The following is a 22,447-nucleotide window of genomic DNA, read 5'->3' as shown; positions in this document are numbered from 1 at the left end:
CAAGGAGTCGTATTATTCCCGAAACTTCAAGGGTTGTGTGGTTTGAACAGATGGTCGGCGAATTGCCCCCCATGTATATGTACATGTAAATATCATTTTATAGGTTGTGCACATGTTCGTGTGAGTACATGTATTATGTAGCCTGACATTATGATGTCACAGCTCAGATTTTATAAAGTATTACGTAGCCTGACATTATGATGTCATAGCTCAGATATTATAAAGTGTTATGTAGCCTGACATCATAGCTCAGATATTATAAAGTGTTATGTAGCCTGACATTATGATGTCATAGCTCAGATATTATAAAGTGTTATGTAGCCTGACATTATGATGTCATAGCTCAGATTTTATAAAGTATTATGTAGCCTGACATTATGATGTCATAGCTCAGATATTATAAAGTGTTATGTAGCCTGACATCATAGCTCAGATATTATAAAGTGTTATGTAGCCTGACATCATAGCTCAGATATTATAAAGTGTTATGTAGCCTGACATCATAGCTCAGATATTATAAAGTGTTATGTAGCCTGACATTATGATGTCATAGCTCGGATTTTATAAATTATTATGTAGCCTAACATTATGATGTCATAGCTCAGATATTATAAAGTGTTATGTAGCCTGACATCATAGCTCAGATATTATAAAGTGTTATGTAGCCTGACATTATGATGTCATAGCTCAGATATTATAAAGTGTTATGTAGCCTGACATCATAGCTCAGATATTATAAAGTATTATGTAGCCTGACATTATGATGTCATAGCTCAGATATTATAAAGTGTTATGTAGCCTGACATTATGATGTCATAGCTCAGATTTTATAAAGTATTATGTAGCCTGACATCATAGCTCAGATATTATAAAGTGTTATGTAGCCTGACATTATGATGTCATAGCTCAGATATTATATACAGTATGTGTTATATAGGATAGGAAGTACTACTGTTAGTCAAGTACTACATGAAGCCAGGCAAAATAATTAAAAACATAATCTGTTGGGTTTTTTTTTTTTTTTTTTTTTTTTTTTACACTTATCACTTACACGTTACACTTTTCAGACGAGCTTTATCTGATGAATATATTTGAAACATATATATATATTTTAAATGTCAAAATGCAAAATGAGGAAACTTATATTAAACAATAATATCATGTCACATTTCCACCCCATCCCTTTGCCCTCAACGAAAAAGTCTGTTTCGGTCGAAATGAGCCACGTCATGCTAGAAAAATGCATTCCGATTTCCGTTTCGTTGTCTTTAACACGGTTGACCCTGATTATTAAAAAACAGCCAAAGCCGTTTAACACAATTGGAAACGGGATCAAAGCCGAGTTCACTTCATGCTCCTGTTACTTATTCGCTCTCTTTTAAGCTTTTGAACTGCAGTCACAAAGCCCCATGAGGTGTTTATCAAAGTGCTCTCGGTTAATGTGTGGGATTCGCTTAGGAGGTGCAATTACTGCATTTTATTCGGCTGTAATATCCAGTAAAAATCAGGTTCAAATATGTGTAATCACCACTTCACCAGTAGTAGTAGTAGTAGTAGTAGTAGTAGTAATAATAATAATAATAATACATCTCTCTCTTTGAGATATTTTCCTATGACATATTGAGGTAATAAAAAAGCCGTTCCTGAGGGAAGGCCACCACACACTAATTACACACTTCCACTGCGACCTTATTGCGGCAGGCAGTTACCATAGCAGGCTAATACATCTTCTGGGCCCCGTGTCAAACCAGATTTCCCTTCTCCAATTTGCAGGGAGGAAGAAGGGAGGGGAAAAATGTTGCAAGGTCATTACCACACAAGGCCCAATTACACTAAATAATCTCCGCTGTAAAAATGAGCTCTATCGAGCGTCGGTGCAGAGACACAGGATACCTACAGTTCAGGAACTGTGTGTGTGTGTGTGTGTGTGTGTGTGAGAGAGAGAGAGAGAGAGGAAGGGAGGTGTTGCGTCCCAGGCGTGTGGTCAGAATAAACCCGGAGATGGTGGTGAGGTGTTCAGGGAGCAGCTGTCACACAGAGAACAGAGGAAACATTAGACAGCGTTTGATTTGTCACACAGAGAACAACAGTGTGTGCAGCACTCGTGAAAAAAATGATCGTGTAACGAAGAACCGACGCGGAATATCGTGTTACATGGCGCAGGAAGTTTTCGTCCAAAGTGACTTCCGAGTGCACAAGACCTTAAGTGCGTAAGGATCTATGAAATTCCCAGAACCTTTACAGCTAACATTGGTTAGTAACTGTTATAAAGCATCGCGGTGTTATACTGCACCATACGCTGCGCTTTCGAAACTCCAACACGAAGTCCAACGTTACGTTAGCGGACATTTTTACAGCTTAAACGAGTCCTACACCGAACTAATTTCATCTTTACCGCGTCGAACCCCGTCTAACGACGGATATTATGTCGTAGCGCTGTTCCGTTCTCAAATCACCTTCTGTCAGAGGTTCGCAAGACAAATCACAGGTTTATATGAACACGTTCGAGCAGGAACTAATTCACTGGGACTCGTTCATGAACATCTAAAGGCTTCAGCATGCAGGGATGTGAAGATTTACGTGAAGATGGAAGCACAGTCGCGAGCTTGCTCGGGATACTCGGCGTTCCCGAAATGTTCCCGGAAAACCCCCCGGATGACGTCTGTTTGCTCCGTAACCGTTTTGTTTACGGAAGTTAGTTAAACCTCAAGCGTTAAGTATGAGACCTTAAGGCTAATAATAAACAGTTGTAATGTAACAGGAAACTAACTTATTTGACGGAGACTGCGCAATATGTTTGGTGTAAAAGTAGCTATAATGGGTTAAAAAGTACGAGGTGACGTTTCTTAGGAAGCTGAGACCGGAGCGGTTGAGAAATTGCTGCGGTGTAAGAGGAAGATGGTCGACTTTGCTAAACTAAAGAAAGTAATGTTAAAGACTGAGCACTTCCTGTCTGAGTGAGTACGACTCGAACAGGGGGGAAAAAAGCAGCGAAAGTGTGAAGATGAAGATGTGTAAGGATGAGGTAGAGACGCTGATGATGGAGGCCGGGCATCTGGGAAGTTTAACACCTGCCACAGAGCCAGTGACACACACACACACACACACACACACACACACCTTAGCCATATGTAGCCCATTAGAATAAACTGGCCACAAATACCTGCAGACCCCACTGAACATCTGTTTACACACCATTAATTATGACGGCGAAAAAGAGAGACAGAGAGGGAGATAGAAGGTGTGTGTGTGGGGGGGGGAGCTTTTGGGAGTTTTGTGTTTCAGTCTGAGGTCCGTATGATTATCAACAGATCCACAACGGTTCACCTGAGAGAAGAAAAAACACACATCGCAAAAGAGAAAAATACTTAAAAGCAAGAATTGAAAGTTTCTGAGAAGATCTGGGAATCTAATCAATCTAATCTAAGCACAGAGCCATGCTGAATTGTAAGCGAGAGCGCAAGTGAGAGTAAGTGTTGCTGAGCAGTATCCGATCTAATAATAGAGCAGAACAGAATGTCTAGAGCTGAGCAAAATCCGACCACCTCATAAAGCTGTGCAAAATCCAGTCTAATCTCGGAGTTCTGGAAAATCCAGTCGCATCATAGAGCTGAACATAATCCAGCCCAAGCACATAGTTTAACCAGATTCTGATCTAGCCATAGAGGAAGGCAACGCTGCTTTAATTCCTAGTTTCTAGTCCAAAATGGGAATTAAGCTGATCAGTTTCAAATCAGATTCAGACCAGATTCCAAGCAAAGTGCTCAGCAGGCTACAGTCCGATTGCATAGTTGCCTAAACTCCAATCTAACCATAGAACTGAGCAAAATCCAGTCTAATCATAGTTCTGAGCAGAATATAAGCCAAATCCAATTGATGCAAATCTAAGCAGAATACAAATTAGCCATACATCTGAGCAGTATCCGATCTGAGCAAAGGGCTGGGCAGAATATAACAGAACCCAGTCCAAGCACAGAGCAGAGGAGAAGCCAATCTAAGCAGAAACCTGGTCAGAATCCAATCTAAGCATAGTGTGAGCAATTCAATTGTTGCATACCGCTAGGCATAATCCAATTAAAGCATAGAGCTGAGTCCAATCTAAACGTAGTGCTAAACAGTTAGGGAATAAAGGTCTTGTTGAATCTATACATGTAGATGTAGCACACTGTTTACACTTTCTCTCATAGACTTTGTTTACATTTACTGTTTCAGGCAACTTCCAATCCATCAGACTGCAATCTGATTAATCCAATCTGAGCTCAGAGCAGTGAGGGTTTCTGATCAACACAAGCCTCTGTAGAATGACTTAAAAATGCACTTGATGCAATATCCTTAGTAACTTTTAGAGTTTGTTTGTGTGTGTGTGTGTGTGTGTGTGTGTGTGTGTGTGTGTGTGTGTGTGTGATTGCTTGCTTGCTTGCTATGGGTAACAATGAAACATGGCTTCATCAGTCACATCTGTGTGTGTGTCCCATCTGGGCAGCGAGGGAAGCAATGAAAGTAATTTAATGTACATCTATAATTAATTCCCTCTCTCTTTGTGAGTGTCTGTGTGTGTGTGTGTATGTGTGTTTGTGTGTGTGTATGTCTGTGTGTGTGTGTGTGTGTATGTCTGTGTGTGTGTGTGTCTCTGGCCCCAGGCCCATGATGATGGAGTATATTTGTTATGTGCTTTTGAAGGAGGGTGGGATTGAAGGGCGTGGCCCAGTGACACTCTACCGTTCTTCTCATCAGTCCTGCTGTCCCGCCCGGCGAGCAGGTGAAAATGGAACACAGTCACAAAGGCATTCTCATTCTCTCTCTCTCTCTCTCTCTCTCTCTCTCACACACACACACACACACACACACACACATTTCATTCCTCTCGTTTTTACTAACAGGGTTAGCCATTGTGGACTCTTCCCCTCTCAGCCATCTCCACCTGCATTGTAAGAAAGTTGCAAGGTCAAATCCCAGCTCTGCCAGTGTTGGGTGCCTAAGCATGACCTTTAACCCCCTAACTGCTCAGCTCTGTGTTCAGACTGGATTCTACCTCAGTTCTAAGTTTGTGAGTTCACTAATAGTAGGTGATGTATGGCATTTTATATTTGCTACAGTGTCCTCATTTTCACATCATAATACACCTTCAAAATTATCATCAACCTTCCTAATAATACATTCTTATACCTGCCCTGGAGATGACAACAGCACTGGGTCTCTTCCTGTAACGTCTGACAATTTTTGGTCCACACATGACGCCATCAGACTTCACAAGAGCCATATTGTATTGTTCACTAGATATTAGGTGTTTATCCGTGCATGCAGCAATTGTACAGTATGTTCGACACCAACTGTAGTTCTTGCTGAAGTTTTTTCCTCCACAGAGCTATTGTTATTATGAAGGGTGCCAATAATTTTAGAGGGCACGGTACTGTATATAGGTAAGTAACAATTTAATAATTCCACCTCTTTAATATCCATCAGATTTCCTTATGAATCTGAGCGTTAAATGTTTTAAAACCTCAGACAAATCAGGTTCACTGAGTCTTATGGTGACGTGAGGAAAGAGAAGGTGAGCAGGACAAGAGAGAGGAAGAGAGAGAGAGAGAGAGAGAGAGAGAGAGAGAGAGAGACAGGAACAGAGAGATTGAGAGGAAGAGAGAGAAAGGAAGAGCGAGAGGAGGAGAGAGAGTGAGAGGAAGAGAGAGAGAGAGAGGAAGAGAGAGGAAGAGGGGGAGGAACAGAGAGAGAGAGAGGAAGAGTGAGAGGAAGCGAGAGAGAGAGAGGAACAGAGAGTGAGAGGAAGAGAGAGAGAGGAAGAGCGAGAGGAAGAGAGAGAGAGAGAGGAAGAGAGAGAGAGGAAGAGGGGGAGGAAGAGAGAGAGTGAGAGGAAGAGAGAGAGAGAGAGAGAGAGAGAGAGAGAGAGAGAGAGGAAGAGGGGGAGGAACAGAGAGAGTGAGAGGAAGAGAGAGAGAGAGAGAGAGGAAGAGAGAGAGAGAGGAAGAGGGGGAGGAAGAGAGAGAGTGAGAGGAAGAGAGAGAGAGAGAGAGAGAGAGGAAGAGAGAGAGAGAGGAAGAGGGGGAGGAACAGAGAGAGTGAGAGGAAGAGAGAGAGAGGAAGAGCGAGAGGAAGAGAGAGAGAGAGGAAGAGCGAGAGTGAGAGGAAGAGAGAGAGAGAGGGAGGAACAGAGAGAGTGAGAGGAAGAGAGAGAGAGGAAGAGCGAGAGGAAGAGAGAGAGAGAGAGAGAGAGGAAGAGAGAGAGAGAGGAAGAGGAAGAGAGAGAGAGAGAGGGAGGAACAGAGAGAGTGAGAGGAAGAGAGAGAGAGGAAGAGCGAGAGGAAGAGAGAGAGAGAGAGAGAGGAAGAGAGAGAGAGGAAGAGGGGGAGGAAGAGAGAGAGAGAGAGGGAGGAACAGAGAGAGTGAGAGGAAGAGAGAGAGAGGAAGAGCGAGAGGAAGCGAGAGGAAGAGAGAGAGAGAGGAAGAGAGAGAGAGGAAGAGCGAGAGGAAGCGAGAGGAAGAGAGAGAGAGAGCGAGAGACGGAGGAACAGAGAGAGTGAGAGGAAGAGAGAGAGAGAGAGAGAGAGAGAGAGAGAAGAGAGAGAGCAAGAGGAAGAGAGAAAGAGAGCAAGAGGGAGAGAAAGAGAGGGAGGAAGAGAGAGAGAGAGAGAGAGGAAGGGAGAAAGACTTTGTGGCTGTGTCCCATTTTCAGCAAGAGTGATGAGGTGAGTATTATCATGTCACAAATACAGATTATTTTGCAGCTTGTGTTTTCAGTGATATTTTTCTAAATGTTTCATGTTTCAGTGGCAAATTGATATAAATACGACTCTGAATAGTTGTCGAGGATAAAATATAAAAACATGACATTATCAGCACTTTGATAGATGGCTAAGCAATGAGAGAACAGCAGAGAACAAAAGGAAACATGACCCGATTTATACTGTACTCAATCAAAAAGAATGAAACCTGGACTGAACTGGAGATCCAATGGGGTTTTTTTTTTTTTTTTTACACTGTAAACTTTACATTGTTTCACTGTACAAAAGTCACAGCAAAGGAACATCCAGCTCCTGAAATTCGCTCGTACATATTGTTTAAATGCGTAAGTTATTAAACCTACTAGAGGACAAAAGGTCCGATACTTTCCTTTCTTATTTTCTGAAAAATATTCAGAATTCATTAAATACATGACATTTTGTCAGATTACTTTACTTAAAAAAAAAAAAATTTTACTGTAACTTTTTATTTTTTACTGTAAATGTATATTTAGGAAAAGAAATGTATATACACTCATCGTTTTAATTTACAAACCACTGACAAATTTTTTTTACATTTTTTTTTTTTACAAAAATGTACAACTTTGACTTGATTATAAACTTTACATTCAGTAAACTGCTAAGTCCTGGAAGTACAATTTAATAAAATAACAGACTTCAACCCGACACTGAACTACATAAACTATTACTTTTTTTGTTACTGTAAATTTTACACTAAATGTTCTGCATCAGACGCCCCACCACCAGAAATTTTGCCGTTTGCTAAAAGTTAAGAGAAACAATATATATACATGTCTTGCTGTAGTGTACAATTTGAAAATCTTGCTAACGAGAAAAAAGTGATTTACTCTTGACATTTTGTGAGATTACATTAGGTATGCTTGCATGCGGCCATTTTCAAGCGGATTCGGTCCGATTGATGGCTTTTAAATCCGTTCGAGCTAACGATCTGATTGCTAATGGATTATTTGGTTGCATGTAAACATACCTATTGGCAACTTATTGTAAACTTTACATTTAGCAAAATGTAAAATCCTGAAACTACAGTTGAATGGAATACCCGATTCGAGTGTTTTATTTTTACTGTGTACTTCCCATTTAGTGCGTTGTATTTGCTAGATCATCGATCATAAGTCACACCAGTGTATCCGACACCCAACCAGATGAAATTCTGCCTGATTAGAGTTAAGAAAAAATGTGTATCTGCATGTTGTGTTAATGTATGGGTTAGTCCTATAGTCGTCCACGTTACTGTACAGAAACGACAGTATTCTTGATTGTAAAATGTACCATTATAATTTAATAAAATAATACCTGACTGACATTCAGGCCATTACACAAATGCTTAACACATGTACATTGGATATATTTTTAAACTCCTTTTTTTTTTTCTTGAGGCTAAGAGATCCTCCAAAGAAGTCCTTGTTTAAAATAGTCCGGTTTCACAACGCAAATAATGTAAATACTTTGCACTGATACGTGACGTTTAATTGTAACACCCAAACCTGCCATATGGGGCTACATGGTTTTCATACCATGTATGTATCATACCATGCCACCCTTCATTAAATCCTTCGTTATACTGGCATGTCTTCAGTCTCTGAACTGACCCCACGTGTCCCAGAATCCATCCCCTGGCTTCGTCCGTTCTGCGCGTTCCTCTCGACCAGCTCAGTCCCGTTCTCCTGAGCATGCTGCGTCAAATCCTTGCGTCTGTAATTGTAGTAGTTCAATACGAAGAGGAAAAGGCCAGCGGTGACCATCACAGCACCACACATGTAGAACATGTAGCTGTAGTCGCCGAACATGTCCACAAGTGCACCTGCAGAGAAACGGCAAACGTTAAAACCCCAGGATTGAAAGGCTGAGGATGGGTCGCAGGCATGTTTTGTTCAGTGGTAAGCTTTTAGATTATAGGATTCACCATACAGTGGATGAGAGGAACTTCGAATGAGCCATTTTCTGTTTCTGGTTTGTTCTTCCATGCTTGCTTGGCATGCTCAAGTCTAATGATTCCAAGAACAGTTCTTCCCCAATACTTCCCAAAAACTCATCCATTGGTTATGTGGAAACGAGAGCAACTGGAAAGATCGATCACTCATTCGTCGCAACTCGTGTGTACATGGATGTGATGGAAGGTGAAGGCAAATGCATTTCAAAACATTAAAACCAAATCGAAACTATTAACAACAGCCATGAACAAAAAACAAATGCGCCACATGAACGCACTATCAGTGTCCATGTAGAATTGGACAAGTGGGCCACGGAATGATAAAAAATCAAATTACAACTCACTAATATTGAAGAAAACTTCTCTGACTGCTCTAAACCATACGTTTACGATCTCGTTGATAATTAAGTACAGGTGAAATGCATCAAAAGCCTCTAGAGTTCAAATATTTCTAACGTCCGTCTGCCCTCACGCAGATGCAAACTGACCAACAGGTGGCACCGCAGAGCGGAAGGTCAGCTTTCAGGGCAGCCAAACCAATTAAAACCCTGCTCCTAATGAGTCCTTGTTCTGTGAAGATGATGATGGGGGAGTTTCACTCTGCCCCTCGGTCTCCACTACCCCAAAACAACATCCGTGCCCGTGTTTTGATTGATCACGGCGTGCCGTGTTTCAGGGGGATGTTGTGCGCTGATGTCCAGAATCCTCATTAAGCTGGGCGCTTGATTGGCGCGGCAGTCATTCCAGTCCATCTGTTAAAGTTGCCTTATTTTTCCCCTCCTCTCACATGTACTCATTGCTTAATGATCACACGGGGCGTCTAATGAGTGCGGGGATGAACCGAGATTCATTAAAATACGGGAAAGCGAAAGGCTAATTACTGCCATTTCATATCTTCTTCCTCATTAGGCTGGCCTCAAGGTTCCGGGGAGTGGCACATAAAATCTGCACGTAACAAGGAGATGCGCTATAGCTGGATGTAATAACCGCGGCGCTCCAGTGGAGATTGCTGAGTGTGAGGGAGGGAGGACAGGAGTGCACGTAGGTGCTTATTTACTCTATTAAATACCAGTCTCAGAACCAAGGTCTCGCAACAGATCAATGAGGTGCAGATATTTCTGCCTCATTAAACTAGAAGTAGACCAGGTTGCCAGGTTGGCCCTGCGTGACAAAGTTTGCCTGATGTGAATCAAAATGGCTCAGAGTACGTTTGAACAAGAAACTGCTGCATGAAACACTACAATGTTGTAATGGGTTCTTTGCTTCTCAGCTGCAAGTACGCAGAGTACCACAGAAGAACCAGATGTGGTGCGTCATTTGGTCCATATTGCCACATGATTGGAATGAAATTCCCAATCCACACCTAAACAAAACATGGAGTTCCTGATGTTCCTACGTTTCATTTCAATCAGCTGGTCTTCGTTCTACTGTAAATCCAAGACCAGCCGTGGAACGGTTTCTGCTTGGTATCGACCGCTCGGGATTGCCGTGTTCTCTTTTCTCCTTCTCCTTTGAATCAAAGTATGCCATCACAGATGGGAGTCCTCGATGTATTTTCTGGAAATATATGAAACGTTTAATTATATTGCGCTTAAGGGAAGATGAAATCCCCCTCACAGACACGGCGGCGAGGGAAACAAGGAGAGCCAGAATAGCCTTTGGCTCGGCTGTCTTTAATGTGTTTTCACCTCAGAGGGTTGGACGGTTGCTCAGAGGTTGGAATGACCGCTGTTGAAGAAACATCAGGCAAACGTCTACAGGCCAAACGCTATCATCTTGGACATGCATTAAACATGGAATTCATTCACTTCCTTTGTTTTTCAATACCATTTCCAATGCAAATTTGTATGCATCATTCCTATAGATGAGTTTTTTTGCCTCTAATGTTTACTCATTTAGCCTTTTTACCTGCACACACACACACACACACACACACACACAGTCAGATCGAGGATATGATCAGCACTAAGAGGTGCCATAGGCAGCATTAGCAGCTTAGCGCCCACTGGCCGAAAGGGACCGAAGGCCGAAGTGAGTGAGATGCGTAAAGAGACTTCATTACAGTCCCAGCTACTGCGCTTTGGAAAAACCTGACTGTAATCTGCACACAGAGGCGAATCCTCACGCGGCCAGAAAGCCGGAGCGACCGTGGCCGATTTGCAGCACTAAATAACCGTGACCAATTACGGCCTCCCCACCCTCCACCCCACTAACACACACACACAAACACACACACTTTCCTAAGGCCCAACATGTGCCGCCATGGTGCCTCCCTCACCAACCATAATCCAATTCTGGTGGAATGTCTTACAATAATGATACCCTGGAAAGCTTTCCCACCTTGGCCTGTGTTCTTCCATTAGTCATGCATGCAGGAGAGAGAGAGAGCGAGAGAGAGAGAGAGCGAGAGAGAGAACACAAACGCTGATTTATTCGAGTGCAATTTTGCTCCTTTTTTGCCATCTTGAAATACTGTGACCTTTTTCTTTGAAGGAAATGAGAATAGAATGGGGGGGAAAAAACAAATAGGTAAACACGTTCTGTGGTTTATTGCGTTGTAAAGAACTTTTTGAGCATATCTAGAAAAGTCGCTTGCCTTTTTTACTTGCTTATATTCCCAACAACATGTCTGTGTTTATGTGAATTACACTACAATGGAGGATTAAATATTACAGTACTGAACTTTAAACAGTACCATAAGACATCCTAATACCATAAGACAATCTGAAGAAGTCTCTCACTCGCATCAAAGGCCTAGGTTTAAACCTAGCATTGCACCACGTTATCTTTATCTGCTGAAAATGCCGAAATTCTTTTTTGCTGCTGTTGTTTTTTTGTTTGTTTTTTTGGGGGGGGTGGGGTTGTTGTTTTTTTTTTTTTTGCATTTGATTTATTTCATTACAACAACAACAAAGAAATAATCTAGAAAATTAATTGCTGCCTGAATACAACAGCTATTTATTATGTCCAGAAAAGCTACCCAAGATATTCCTAACCAGCCTCGCACCAACAGGTGGGCAAAATGGCAAGAATATATCACAATACTTACCATGATAAACAATAAGGTTACCTAACAAGATGCACAAGACCAACAACAACCAAGCTCAGAAACAAAACAACACATTTTTCCTTGGTATATTTAAAGCCTACTGAAACTTAGAAGTCAATAACGCTGAATGTGGCTTAATTTTATGGCTAATCGTACATATTTTAAAGTTGATTTTTTTTTTTTAACTTGTTTTGGAATACAAATCTTATTAATGAGTTTTCCATATTCTGGTTACTGTGGTATTCTGGTCCCTATTAAGAGGTCATGTTGTTGTTGTTGTTGTTGTTGTTGTTGAATTTTTATTGAAATACTGGCGATACTGAGAAACTGATATCATGAAGGACTTTCTTTTATGAACAACAGCATAACATACCACCAATCCATTGAACTCACCTGCAATGGGTGGTCCAAGCAGAACCGGGCAGCACTCGAAGATCGTGACGAGTCCCACGGCGCTGGAGAACCTGCTTGGTCCTACTACATCCATGAGGCACTCGAAGAGCAGGGCACACACCATGCCGTACACCACTCCATAACACACTGCATAGACCACCAACCCCCAGTAACCGGAAGCCAGAGGGCACAGCAGGTGGCACACACCATTGTAGGTAATGGCGAAGCTGAAGAGGTACTGGATCCTGGGCCTAACGCGGGCGGTGTTGGCGAGCAGACCTGTGCCTGGCCGGGCAAACATGTCCACGAGCGCCAGTGCAGAGAGCAAGCTGGCAGCCGAGTACTCGTCCATGCCACGGTGCTTGGCATACGGTGCCAAGAAGATCATTGGGGCAAAAAAGGCAAAGAACATTAGCATGTTTCCTATTAGGTAGATGATAAAACCACGGTGCCGGAACAGAGACAGGTCCATGAAACAGCTGACACTATCCAAGCAGCTCCTCTTTGCTTTGGTTTGCACCTGGGTTCCATTTTCACGACGTTTTGGCTTCACGGCTCCATTAGTCTCAGGTCTATGAGGGCCACCTACTGATGGGTATCAAGAAAATATTGGTTGAGAAATCTCTCAGAGGTCTGCAAGTACGCGAAAATGTTTATTCTCATAACAGGAGTCTTGTGTAAACAATCATGCATGCTTGCTACGATGTCAAACACTTTTTGAATGCAAATATCCGTCTTTTGTACTACAGCTAAAATTCCCAATCTTCTCACCATAAAACTGACAGGTTAACTAATCACCAACCCATGACCACCCACTACCAATACCCTGGAACTTCTACTGTTGGTTGCATTATCATGTATAGAGTTCACTAAACCCTGGGAGTACTTGAACATGTACCGATAATAAAGCATGCAAGAAGGATTTCAACATCATAACATTGGATGGATCATGGTGATGACAGTGAGGAAAATTTGACAGACCGGAACGAGCACAAAACATGACCCAAAAGCTGCAAGCGTCTCAGGGTAATTTCAGCAAGATAACGAACATCCCTACCGTCATTCAGAGGTCTCATTAGTGATCCCGCCACACAGCAGTTCAGCAGCATGGCCCCGAGGATAGAGAAGCTTCCCCTCCAACCAAAACACTCGAACAGGAACTGGTTCAGCGGTGCCAGGGTGCAGAGGAAAACTGGACTTCCTGCCATGGCTAGGCCATTGGCGATGGGCCTCCTGACCTGGAAGTACTTCCCAATTATAGTCAGGGACGGCTGGAGGTTGAAAGAAAGTCCAAGACCTGCGGGAAAATTAAGATGGAAGTTAACGCGAGCTCCATTTTCTTCGCCGGTACGACCGTTCACAATTGCACCGCTCCCCATGATTAAATTAAGGCCAGTCCCACTCAGTTCGCATTAGAGTTCCATCTCATTTCACATTGCCGACTAAAAACTCATTAACGGAACCTGAAATAATTTCTCAAATGAATCTACGAGGTAAATGGTAATAAATTAGACTCTCTTTACCACAGAAAATCCAATTTAATGCTGTCTCATTCTCTAAACGAGCATCTTATTCATTGAACAGGATCGTGCAGGAAGAAGGAGAGCTCTAGGTAGGATTGATATATTCCCAGTATTCAGAAATCTGCAGAATGAAGACTTCATGCTCCTTTGCTGCCTCCCATTTGTTATAGTTGCTTTTAGAAGGGCTAAGCAAAAATTCCTCTTCCGTTCAGATTCAATTACGGTTTTATACTTAGATTTGATGAGGATCGCCAGTTATGTTTTAATACATTCAGAATAATTACCTGCTAACAGATCAGGGGAATGTGGCTTGGTTAACAGTATTTGGTGTGCTGTGGGCTGGTAAATGCCAGTTATTCCTACAAATGAGTAGTTAGAACCAGTCTATGATCCTCAGTTGGGTTGCGTGTTCTTCATGCGTGATGAAGTCTCTTTCGGAGACCATCGGCCGCATTCCGGTTGCTCAGCGGTTAAGACTTTCAGCTGCAGATCAGAAGGTTGTGCATTCAAACACCAGTACCACAGTGATTCCATTGTTGTGCCCTTGAACATGCCTATTAACCTTTACATGGCATGGACCGTTACAAATTAAATTACAGTCATGTGCAAAAAAAAAAAAATAAGTACACCCCATGTTGGCTTTTTTGACATTTTTGGACAAGCAAACATTTGACATATTCTTCTGTGGAAAAAGTAAACTAGTATTTGGCCTCAGAAGCTAGTATTGCCCCCTTTAGCAGAAATAACGTCTTGTGGGCATTTTGCATAACTGTCCAGCAGTCTCTGACATCGGCTTGCTGGAATCTGTGACCACTCTTCCGTGCAATGTTCATTCAGTTGCAAGATGTTTGAGGGTTTTCTTGCATGTTCTGCCCATTTCAAATCCCCCCACAATATTTCAATGGGATTCAAATCCGGGCTTTGACTAGGCCAGTCCATAACCCTCTATTTCTTCTTTCTGTGCCATTCCTAGGTGGATTTGCTAGTGCGCTTAGGATCATTATCCTGTTTAAAGATCCACTATGGGTTCAACTTTAACTTTCAGAGAGATGGCCTCACATTATCTTCAAGCACTCTTTCATATGATGCATATCCTTCACAGTTGGTATGAGGTGCTTCTTCTGAAAAACCGTCTTTAGGTACCGCCGAACACGTCTGCTGTTAATGTGGTCAAACAACTCTATCTTTAATCCGCCTGTCCGGAGCACATTATTCCAAAAGGCTTGGTCTTTGCGTATATGCTCATTGACAAACTGTAGTCTTGCGAAGGCTTTTTCCTGGTACTCCTCCCATGCAGGTCAAATTTGTGCAATCTCTTTCTGATTGTAGAAGCATGCACTTTGACACCAACAGTTGCAAGACTTCCTAACAGATCCTGTGATGAAATTTTGGGGTTCTTGGAGACTTCTTTTCGCATCAGGTGGTCTGCTCTTAGGAAGAATTTGCCGGGATCGGCCAGTCCCGGACAAATTGGCAGTCGTTTGGAGTCATTTGTAGATGATTTTCCTTACAGTGGAACGATGTATTTCAAATAATTTGGACATCTTTTTAAATCCCTTGCCAGACTCAAAGGCATTCAGAACTTTTTTTTTTTTCTGAAGGCCTTACATAACTCTCTAGATCTTGGCATGACATCACCACACACCTCAATGACAAAGGGAACACCAGACACTAGATATGAGAGGGGTATAAATAAGGCAGGCTCTAATCACTGGCACCCGATCTTCAACACCTGATTCTAATTTTATGGATTTGAAGGTGTGATAAACGTAGAGGTGTACGTCCTTTTTCTGTGATTGATTTAAATTGTGAAAATGACTACAAAACGTCAATTTTATGTCATTTGATAGTGTATCACCTTTATTAATAGGCACTCTTTCAAAGAGGATCAAATGTTTGCTTGTCCAAATATGTCCCAAAAAAAACCCCGACAATTTCCATGGGGTGTACTTAATTTTTCACATGACTGTATATTAACCAGGCATTTCATCAGCATGGACTCTACAAGACAGTGTTTTCCAATCTTGGTGTAATTTGACGTGCACTGATAGTCACAAACGTGTCATTTGTGTAATGAATCTGCTCTGAGCTCTGCTCTGAGCTCACCAAACGCTGCAAGTGTCTATAAATTGCCGTACTTATACACTGGTCCTGTCTCACGCTGTCATACCGTTTGAATGCGTACTGTGTATAAATGAATGTAAAGTGTTAGTAAATTCAGACGATGTCCTGGAGGGACTGTGACACTGTCTGTGATGAATCTACGAGAGAAAAGTTCCAGGTTACAATGAATATCTCTAAGTGTATGTCTCAGCCTTCACAGTGATGAATGAGAGGAATGAATTCGCCAGATCTGGAATACCTTAGCATGTGCCCGAGGGCAAAAAAAAAAAAAAAAACCCAAACCTAATTCACATCCTGAGCTTATAAAGTCATCACAGTCATTTTCAATAAAGACTTTTAATTCGGTCCAGTGTAAGCTCAGTCCCCATGTGGACCTTTTGCTGAAAGCATTACTCCATTGATGGTGACCTCGAAATAATAAAAAGGAACCAAGAGGGTCATCGCGAGTCTCAGTAGGACGTCCATGCCCACTCCATCCACACATAAATCCTCCATGGCAGACTGGTGCTGGGTAATGAGGCTCGCTGGGCACATGCTCTGGGTAACCAGCTTGGCACGTACAATCCTTCCCTTAGAGGGACGAGCCAGGACGGTGCAGACTTAATTACACCCAGAGAGAGAGAGGCCGAGACAGCGAGAACAATAGACAGATAGAAAATCAGAGCCTGGTTTGTGAAAGAGACGTAGAAAGACTGTGAGGGGAAAAGAAAAGATAAACTCCGCTTGTGGCAACAAAGACAGCGAGACATAAAGAACCAGAACAAAGGACAAAGAATTAGTGAACATGCGAGTTATCCACAGAGCGATAGCTTTTCCCTGAGGCGTGACCCGAGAGTGAAACCCGAGAGTCCTACAGGGCGGAAGACCGATAAACAAGTGGAACTCTGGTCCTCCCTATACACACTCCAATTACACACGCTCCAGAGAGCTCAACTTCGACTCTCAGATGGACAAGATCCTAATGGAAAGATCTGATGACGATGACAGAGCCGGGCCGTGGGTCTGGGGGTTCCTCCAACATCATTTGAATTCAATTGAGTTTGTCATGTATAGTGCCTTAAACTGTCACAAAGCAGCTGGACAGAAATCTTGGAAAGCCAGAGGCAACATTAGCAAGGAAAAACACCTTGAGATGACATAAAGAGGACAAGAAGGAAAAAAAAAAAGAGCATTGATGACATGTCATTTTCATTATATACCACAACAGTACTGAATGCTCAAATCTGATTGGTCAGAAGGTGTCGACATCACTGGTTTATATGATTGCATTTGTTCTAATACGTTATAGTTTCCATAGTAACAGCAAATTCATAGGGACTTATATGGTTGATGCTCCACATAAACAGATTACGCACAATGTTTTTAAATAGTTGATATACGGACGTTTTTTTTTTTTTTTTTTTGTTGAGACATTTTAGGAAGGAGTCTTCCAAAGGAGTGTCAGCAGTTTATAACGGTATAAAGCGGTAACTTTAAGTTTTCTGACACATCTTCAGGATGGAGGATTTGTGCTGTCTGTGGTTTCTAGGTAACATGATAAACAATGACCCCCCCCCCCCCCTTATTAACTTCAATTTGCGAGAGAAAAGCGATTCTGGAGATGGAATGACTGTTTAGAGCTGCTACAATAAGGTAAGCGATAACAGGAACGTTCATGGATATTCCGCAACAATATAAACTACAATGTAAGTATGAAATAGTAAAATAGTATCTCCACTTCCTATAACAGCATGCTCCTGTGTGTTCTATACCTGACTTGTTATTTGAGTGTATTTCATAGCTATAGAATCATTTTCAACCTTGGGCAGCGTGTTAAAGCAGCCAAAAGGATGTAAAATTGTTTTGTTTGTTTTTTTAAAAACGAACATTGTATTTCAGCACACGGGAAAGAGACGAGTCGTTTCGGTACCTCCGACAATCCCGATACATAAGTACAGGTGTGTGATGGTGGTGCTGAATGAAGCCGCCACCATGGAGATACTGCACATGAGGCCTCCTGTGATAACCACAGGCCTGCTGCCATAGCGGTTCACCAACACACTGCTCACTGGACCTGGACACAGACAGACAGAAAGAGTGTGAATTAATACCGGTAGGGCTGTACAATGAACCACATTATAAACCTGGTCACAGTTTTCTGGATTCCTTCATTAGACTTAAAACGACTGCAATATCAGTGAACTTAAGGAACTTTTGTAGTGTTTTAAATCACATTTTTTTTAAAACACTGTCTGCATGATCACATACACATCTGCTGTATTACTCGTTTATTTAAATGATTGTTTTACGTTTTCGTCTTATTATAATTCACCTACTATTGGTAATTAATTAAGGAAGAGCTAATTAGAGCTAGATTTCCCCCTCCCCTCCCCCCCAAATGAAATAAAGTGTCACAAATATTTCTCAGGTCGCTTACACATATGTCTTACTCAACATTTCTAATCCTAGCATATTTAACATGAAGCCTTTTCTTAAAGTTGAAGCTAAAAATGTTCAAAAAAAAAAACCTTTGACTGGCAGCGTACATTTAATATTCAATTAACATCACCAAATTAGAGCTGTCTAAAATTTTTTTTATTAATTGCACAGCACGCAGGATGTTAAGACGATATTATTGTACGAAGTGTAAATCTCGATCAGAACGACGGTGAGGTTCATGATGATAAAATGTAGCGATTCTTTCATTGAGAGAATGAATCAAATGGTGAGAGATCAATGGACAAGAAGGAAGAAAGAGAGGAGAGAAGACAGAAGGCTGGGTCTGATTTGCATTATATTTTGCATATTTCGATGAAAATGAGAGTTTTGTTTAGCAGCATTAAGCCCAAAATCTCTGACAGACATGACGGGAAACCGCATCGCCTCTCATCTCATCTCATCTCATCTCATCTCACCTCGTCTCGGAGTTTAGCAGCAAAACACTTTTGATGACACCTATTAGATTACAATCACGTTTCATATTGCTTTGATCTTGATGTAAAACAACTGCAGAGGAAGAAAATTATCAACTGAATTATCCACATCGATCAGCAAGTCAGTTTGTCTTTTCTGAAGAAAATTAAAAACCAGAAAAAAAAAAAGAAAGGTACCCAATGTTAAAAGGCCAAATCATTACCAGAAGGACATTCCTTAAACGAGAGGGACCTCAGAAGGTACGAGCTGGCTCTAAAGTCACAATCCGTTTGCTATTCCAGGTTTGATTCAGAAGGTCAGTGAAGGCTTCTGCAATTATAACATGACTGCATGCAAACGGGGGAAAAAGGGTTGCTGGGAAAGACCTTAATAACTAACTGTGTCGCTAGAACTGTGAGCTTTGTTGGAGGTTAATCAGAAAACATTAGGGGGGGAAAAAGTACATGTAAAGTAAGAAAATAGCATGTTCAACTTACAAATCATGGGCTGTGAGATTATTAGGTAAATATTACGGGGGTTAAATGTAAGTTCAGAATATAACACGTATATATCAATTTAAATCGTGGGTTTTCTTTGAGATTACTATAATAGGAAAACAAAAAAAAAAGAATAATCTGAAAAAAAAGCATTTCAATTTAGAATGATGGGCTTTTGTTTTCAGATTATTTGGAAAATATTAAGGAGGAGAAATGAATGTAAGCCAAGGACGTAAGAATTTTAGCCTGGTCAACTTAAAATGATATGTTTTGAGATTAATAGGAAATAGGATGTTCAACTTAACATCATAGGATTTTTTTTTTTTAACTTAATAGGATCAATTTTGTGGTTAAAAAAAAAAAAAGTAATATAAGGTATTAAGAAAAACATTATAAATAGATTATTAGGAAAATATTAGGTGGGGAATTAAATTCCTAGCACTTAAGTGGTGGGTTTTGTTTGAGATTACTATAATAGGGGGGAAAAAATGTAATCTTAGAAAAAAAAATGTATGTTCAACTTAAAATAATGGCCTTTATTTTAACTTAGGATGAAATATGTGGTAAAAAAATATATATATATATAAAATAAATAAATAATAATAATAATGTAAGGTAAGAAAATAGCATGTTCAACTTAAAATCATTGGCTTTGAGATGACTGGAAAATATTGGGGGGTGGGGGATTTAAACGTAAGTTCAGAAAATAACACGTTCAACTTAAATTGTGGGTTTTGTCTGAGATTACTACAACGGTAAAACAAAAACAATACAAAACATTCAGAATGTAAGCTAAACGAAAGAAAATGGCATGTTCAACATTAATGCTACGGTATTAATGTTCAACTTAAAATGGTGGACTTAAAGATTAGGAGATCAAATGAAATGTAGGTACATTCATCTTAAAATCATATGCTTGTTCGAGATTAATCAGAAAACATTATGGGAAATTAAATGCAAGCTAAAACAAACATGTTCGACTATCGGAAACTATTGGGCGGGGGGGGGGGGGGGGTAAATATAAGCTCTTTAATGAAGAAATTGCATATTTGTTAGATTTCCATGTATCTCAGGAATCTCAGATTACGCCTTTCAGATCTTCCGTCATGCCTTCCGGCCTTTTTTTTTTTTACATTTGCTTCTATTAACTTTTAGTTCTGTACTTAGTTTACTCAAGCAAACCAAGAGTATTTATACACATTGATAACAGCAGTGCGTGGACAGTTTCTACTGGTGCAGGGGCCAGACAGATAGACAAAACAAAACACACAGCACACTATGGAAATAAGTCTTTTCAAGAGACAGAAAATACATGCGCCAGCTATAAGAAAGGATGGCCGTTGATCAGCTTATTTAAAGAGTTAATTAAACGTATACGTTCATCATAGGTATTTGATAGCAGTTCATAATATGAGAGTACGTGATATAAGAGAATTTCCTTTCAATATTCAACTTAAAATCATACATGGAAGTTATAAAAAAAAATAGCACATTTGACTTAAAATCAACATTGTTTATTAAAATTAAATGAAGGTTGAAAATGAATAATGTGGACTTTGCGATTAATAGAAAACATCAGAGCGACAAAAATAAACGTACGATACGAAAATCCCGTTCAATTTAAAATAGTGGGATTTTTAAAAAATTAGTTTTTTTAATTAATAAGAAAACGAGGGGGAAATGCTCAGTTTAAAATAGTGGGATTGAGATTATTAGGAAAAAAGAATTAAGGGGAAAATGTATTTAAGCACATTCAAGTAACCAAGAGCAGGATTTTCGTTCTGGTTAAGTCCATTACGGGCGACTCGTCTTTGCACTGATGCAATTTACGGCACCACAATGAAGAAGAACTAGAAAACATTAATCACTCCATCATTATGAGCTGTTTGTGCATTTGTCTGATCCCATAATGCAGCGTATAAGCTGATGATCGGTCGCCAAGATTTTGAAAGGATGATTTATTTCAGCTTCAGAGGCACTAATGGCCTGTTGTTATCCTCCATTTTGGGTGCTTACAACCTTGTAAAACTTTTATGATTACGTGGTTAGGCTGTAAATTATGTAGGGCGGGTCTCGCTTTCATGAGCATGACCAAAGCGCTAATCAACTCAGCGAGTGCTCAGAGAGAGGAAAAGAGGAGAGGAAGAGAAAACGCACACAAGCAGAAGAGATTTTCTTCCTTTTGCTCGTTCAGAGACTAAAAATGTGCCTAAACACAGAATTTTGTACAGCCGATTACTCCAATCTCTAGTAAGGACTTGTTCATATGGTACATTACGTTACATATTACATATACAGAATATGAGAGCAAAAATTTGTGCCCCCATAGTTTTTGAATGGGGGCGGGGAGGAAATGTACATTGCTTTATTTCTATAAATTATCTACAGAAAATATATAGAGACGTTGCACGACATTAAAAATTAAAGGTATATCTTAAATATAAGGCAAAATCAACAAAACAATATACTGACAATTCATTCTGCCATGTCCCTCTTTCTGTAGGCCGGGCGTACAATGTATTAAACAATATTATCTATATCACTTTTTTTTTTTTTTTTTTTTTTTTTACATTTTTAAAGGGAAATGTAAATATTTTACCTTTTTTTTTTTTTACACATTAATATATTTAAAGACCATTTCTGTTATTTGTAACAGTAAAGGAACGTCTGAGAAACCTAACACACTTGTCTTGTTGCTTTATGAATACTTTACGAATGCTGTACTTTTAATTTTTTATTTTTTTGTCCTAATGGTCTCTATAAATCATAAATCTACGATTTAACTCTACAGATCATGTTCATGAGGTTTTAAAAACCCTAGATCTCTAGATTTCTACAGAATACTGTTAAGACAATGTCGTCTAGAATCTCGAACATTTAACGGTTCTTCTGTTCGTCCCTGAAGCCGAGTTTCCCTAAAGTGGAACCTCGTCAGGAAGCTTAGAATTCTTAACAATACAGATAACCCTTAAAGGATCCTTTTTTTCTTTTCTACAACTGCATGTAGTGGCCTCAAACTTTTGGAGAATTTTTTTAAAAAAAACAAAAAAAAAAACCTCAACAAAACACCACTACCACCACCACCAAAATCATGCGGACCCTGAACGTGAGCAGGAGAAAGAAAAGAGCGGATTAGCGCGTGGACCGCCGTTCGTTCACGAGGTGACATCTCCTCAGGAGGGATTTCAATATCTCCTAAAATCCCAGTCACCTGAGGAAGATGGGGGTCATCACACATCACGTCGTTCCCATAGGGAGCAACG

General features: G+C 40.5%; 1 protein-coding gene and 1 long non-coding RNA gene across 2 annotated transcripts in view; one reads left to right on the top strand and one right to left on the bottom strand.

Annotated features, from left to right (window-relative positions):
- Nucleotides 1-7,726: 7,726 nt before the first annotated feature.
- Nucleotides 7,727-22,447, bottom strand: part of LOC128625219 (monocarboxylate transporter 2-like) — a 17,727-nt gene continuing 3,006 nt past the window's right edge. The window contains exons 2-5 of the mRNA XM_053653391.1: nt 17,705-17,848; nt 13,206-13,445; nt 12,149-12,736; nt 7,727-8,577 (exon numbers count right to left, since the gene is read on the bottom strand). Of these exons, the coding sequence (XP_053509366.1) occupies nt 8,333-8,577; nt 12,149-12,736; nt 13,206-13,445; nt 17,705-17,848 (1,217 nt within the window). The 3' untranslated portion in view covers nt 7,727-8,332. The remainder of the gene's footprint in view (nt 8,578-12,148; nt 12,737-13,205; nt 13,446-17,704; nt 17,849-22,447) is intronic.
- Nucleotides 17,038-17,922, top strand: LOC128625220 (uncharacterized). Its single transcript, XR_008388902.1, has 2 exons — nt 17,038-17,427; nt 17,674-17,922. It is a non-coding gene; the product is annotated as an uncharacterized LOC128625220 (long non-coding RNA).

This window comes from Ictalurus furcatus, chromosome 21, assembly GCF_023375685.1.
Source record: "Ictalurus furcatus strain D&B chromosome 21, Billie_1.0, whole genome shotgun sequence".
Lineage (NCBI taxonomy): Eukaryota > Metazoa > Chordata > Actinopteri > Siluriformes > Ictaluridae > Ictalurus > Ictalurus furcatus.
Note: the sequence above shows the minus strand (reverse complement) of the source record. Positions and strands in the feature narration are given on the sequence as shown.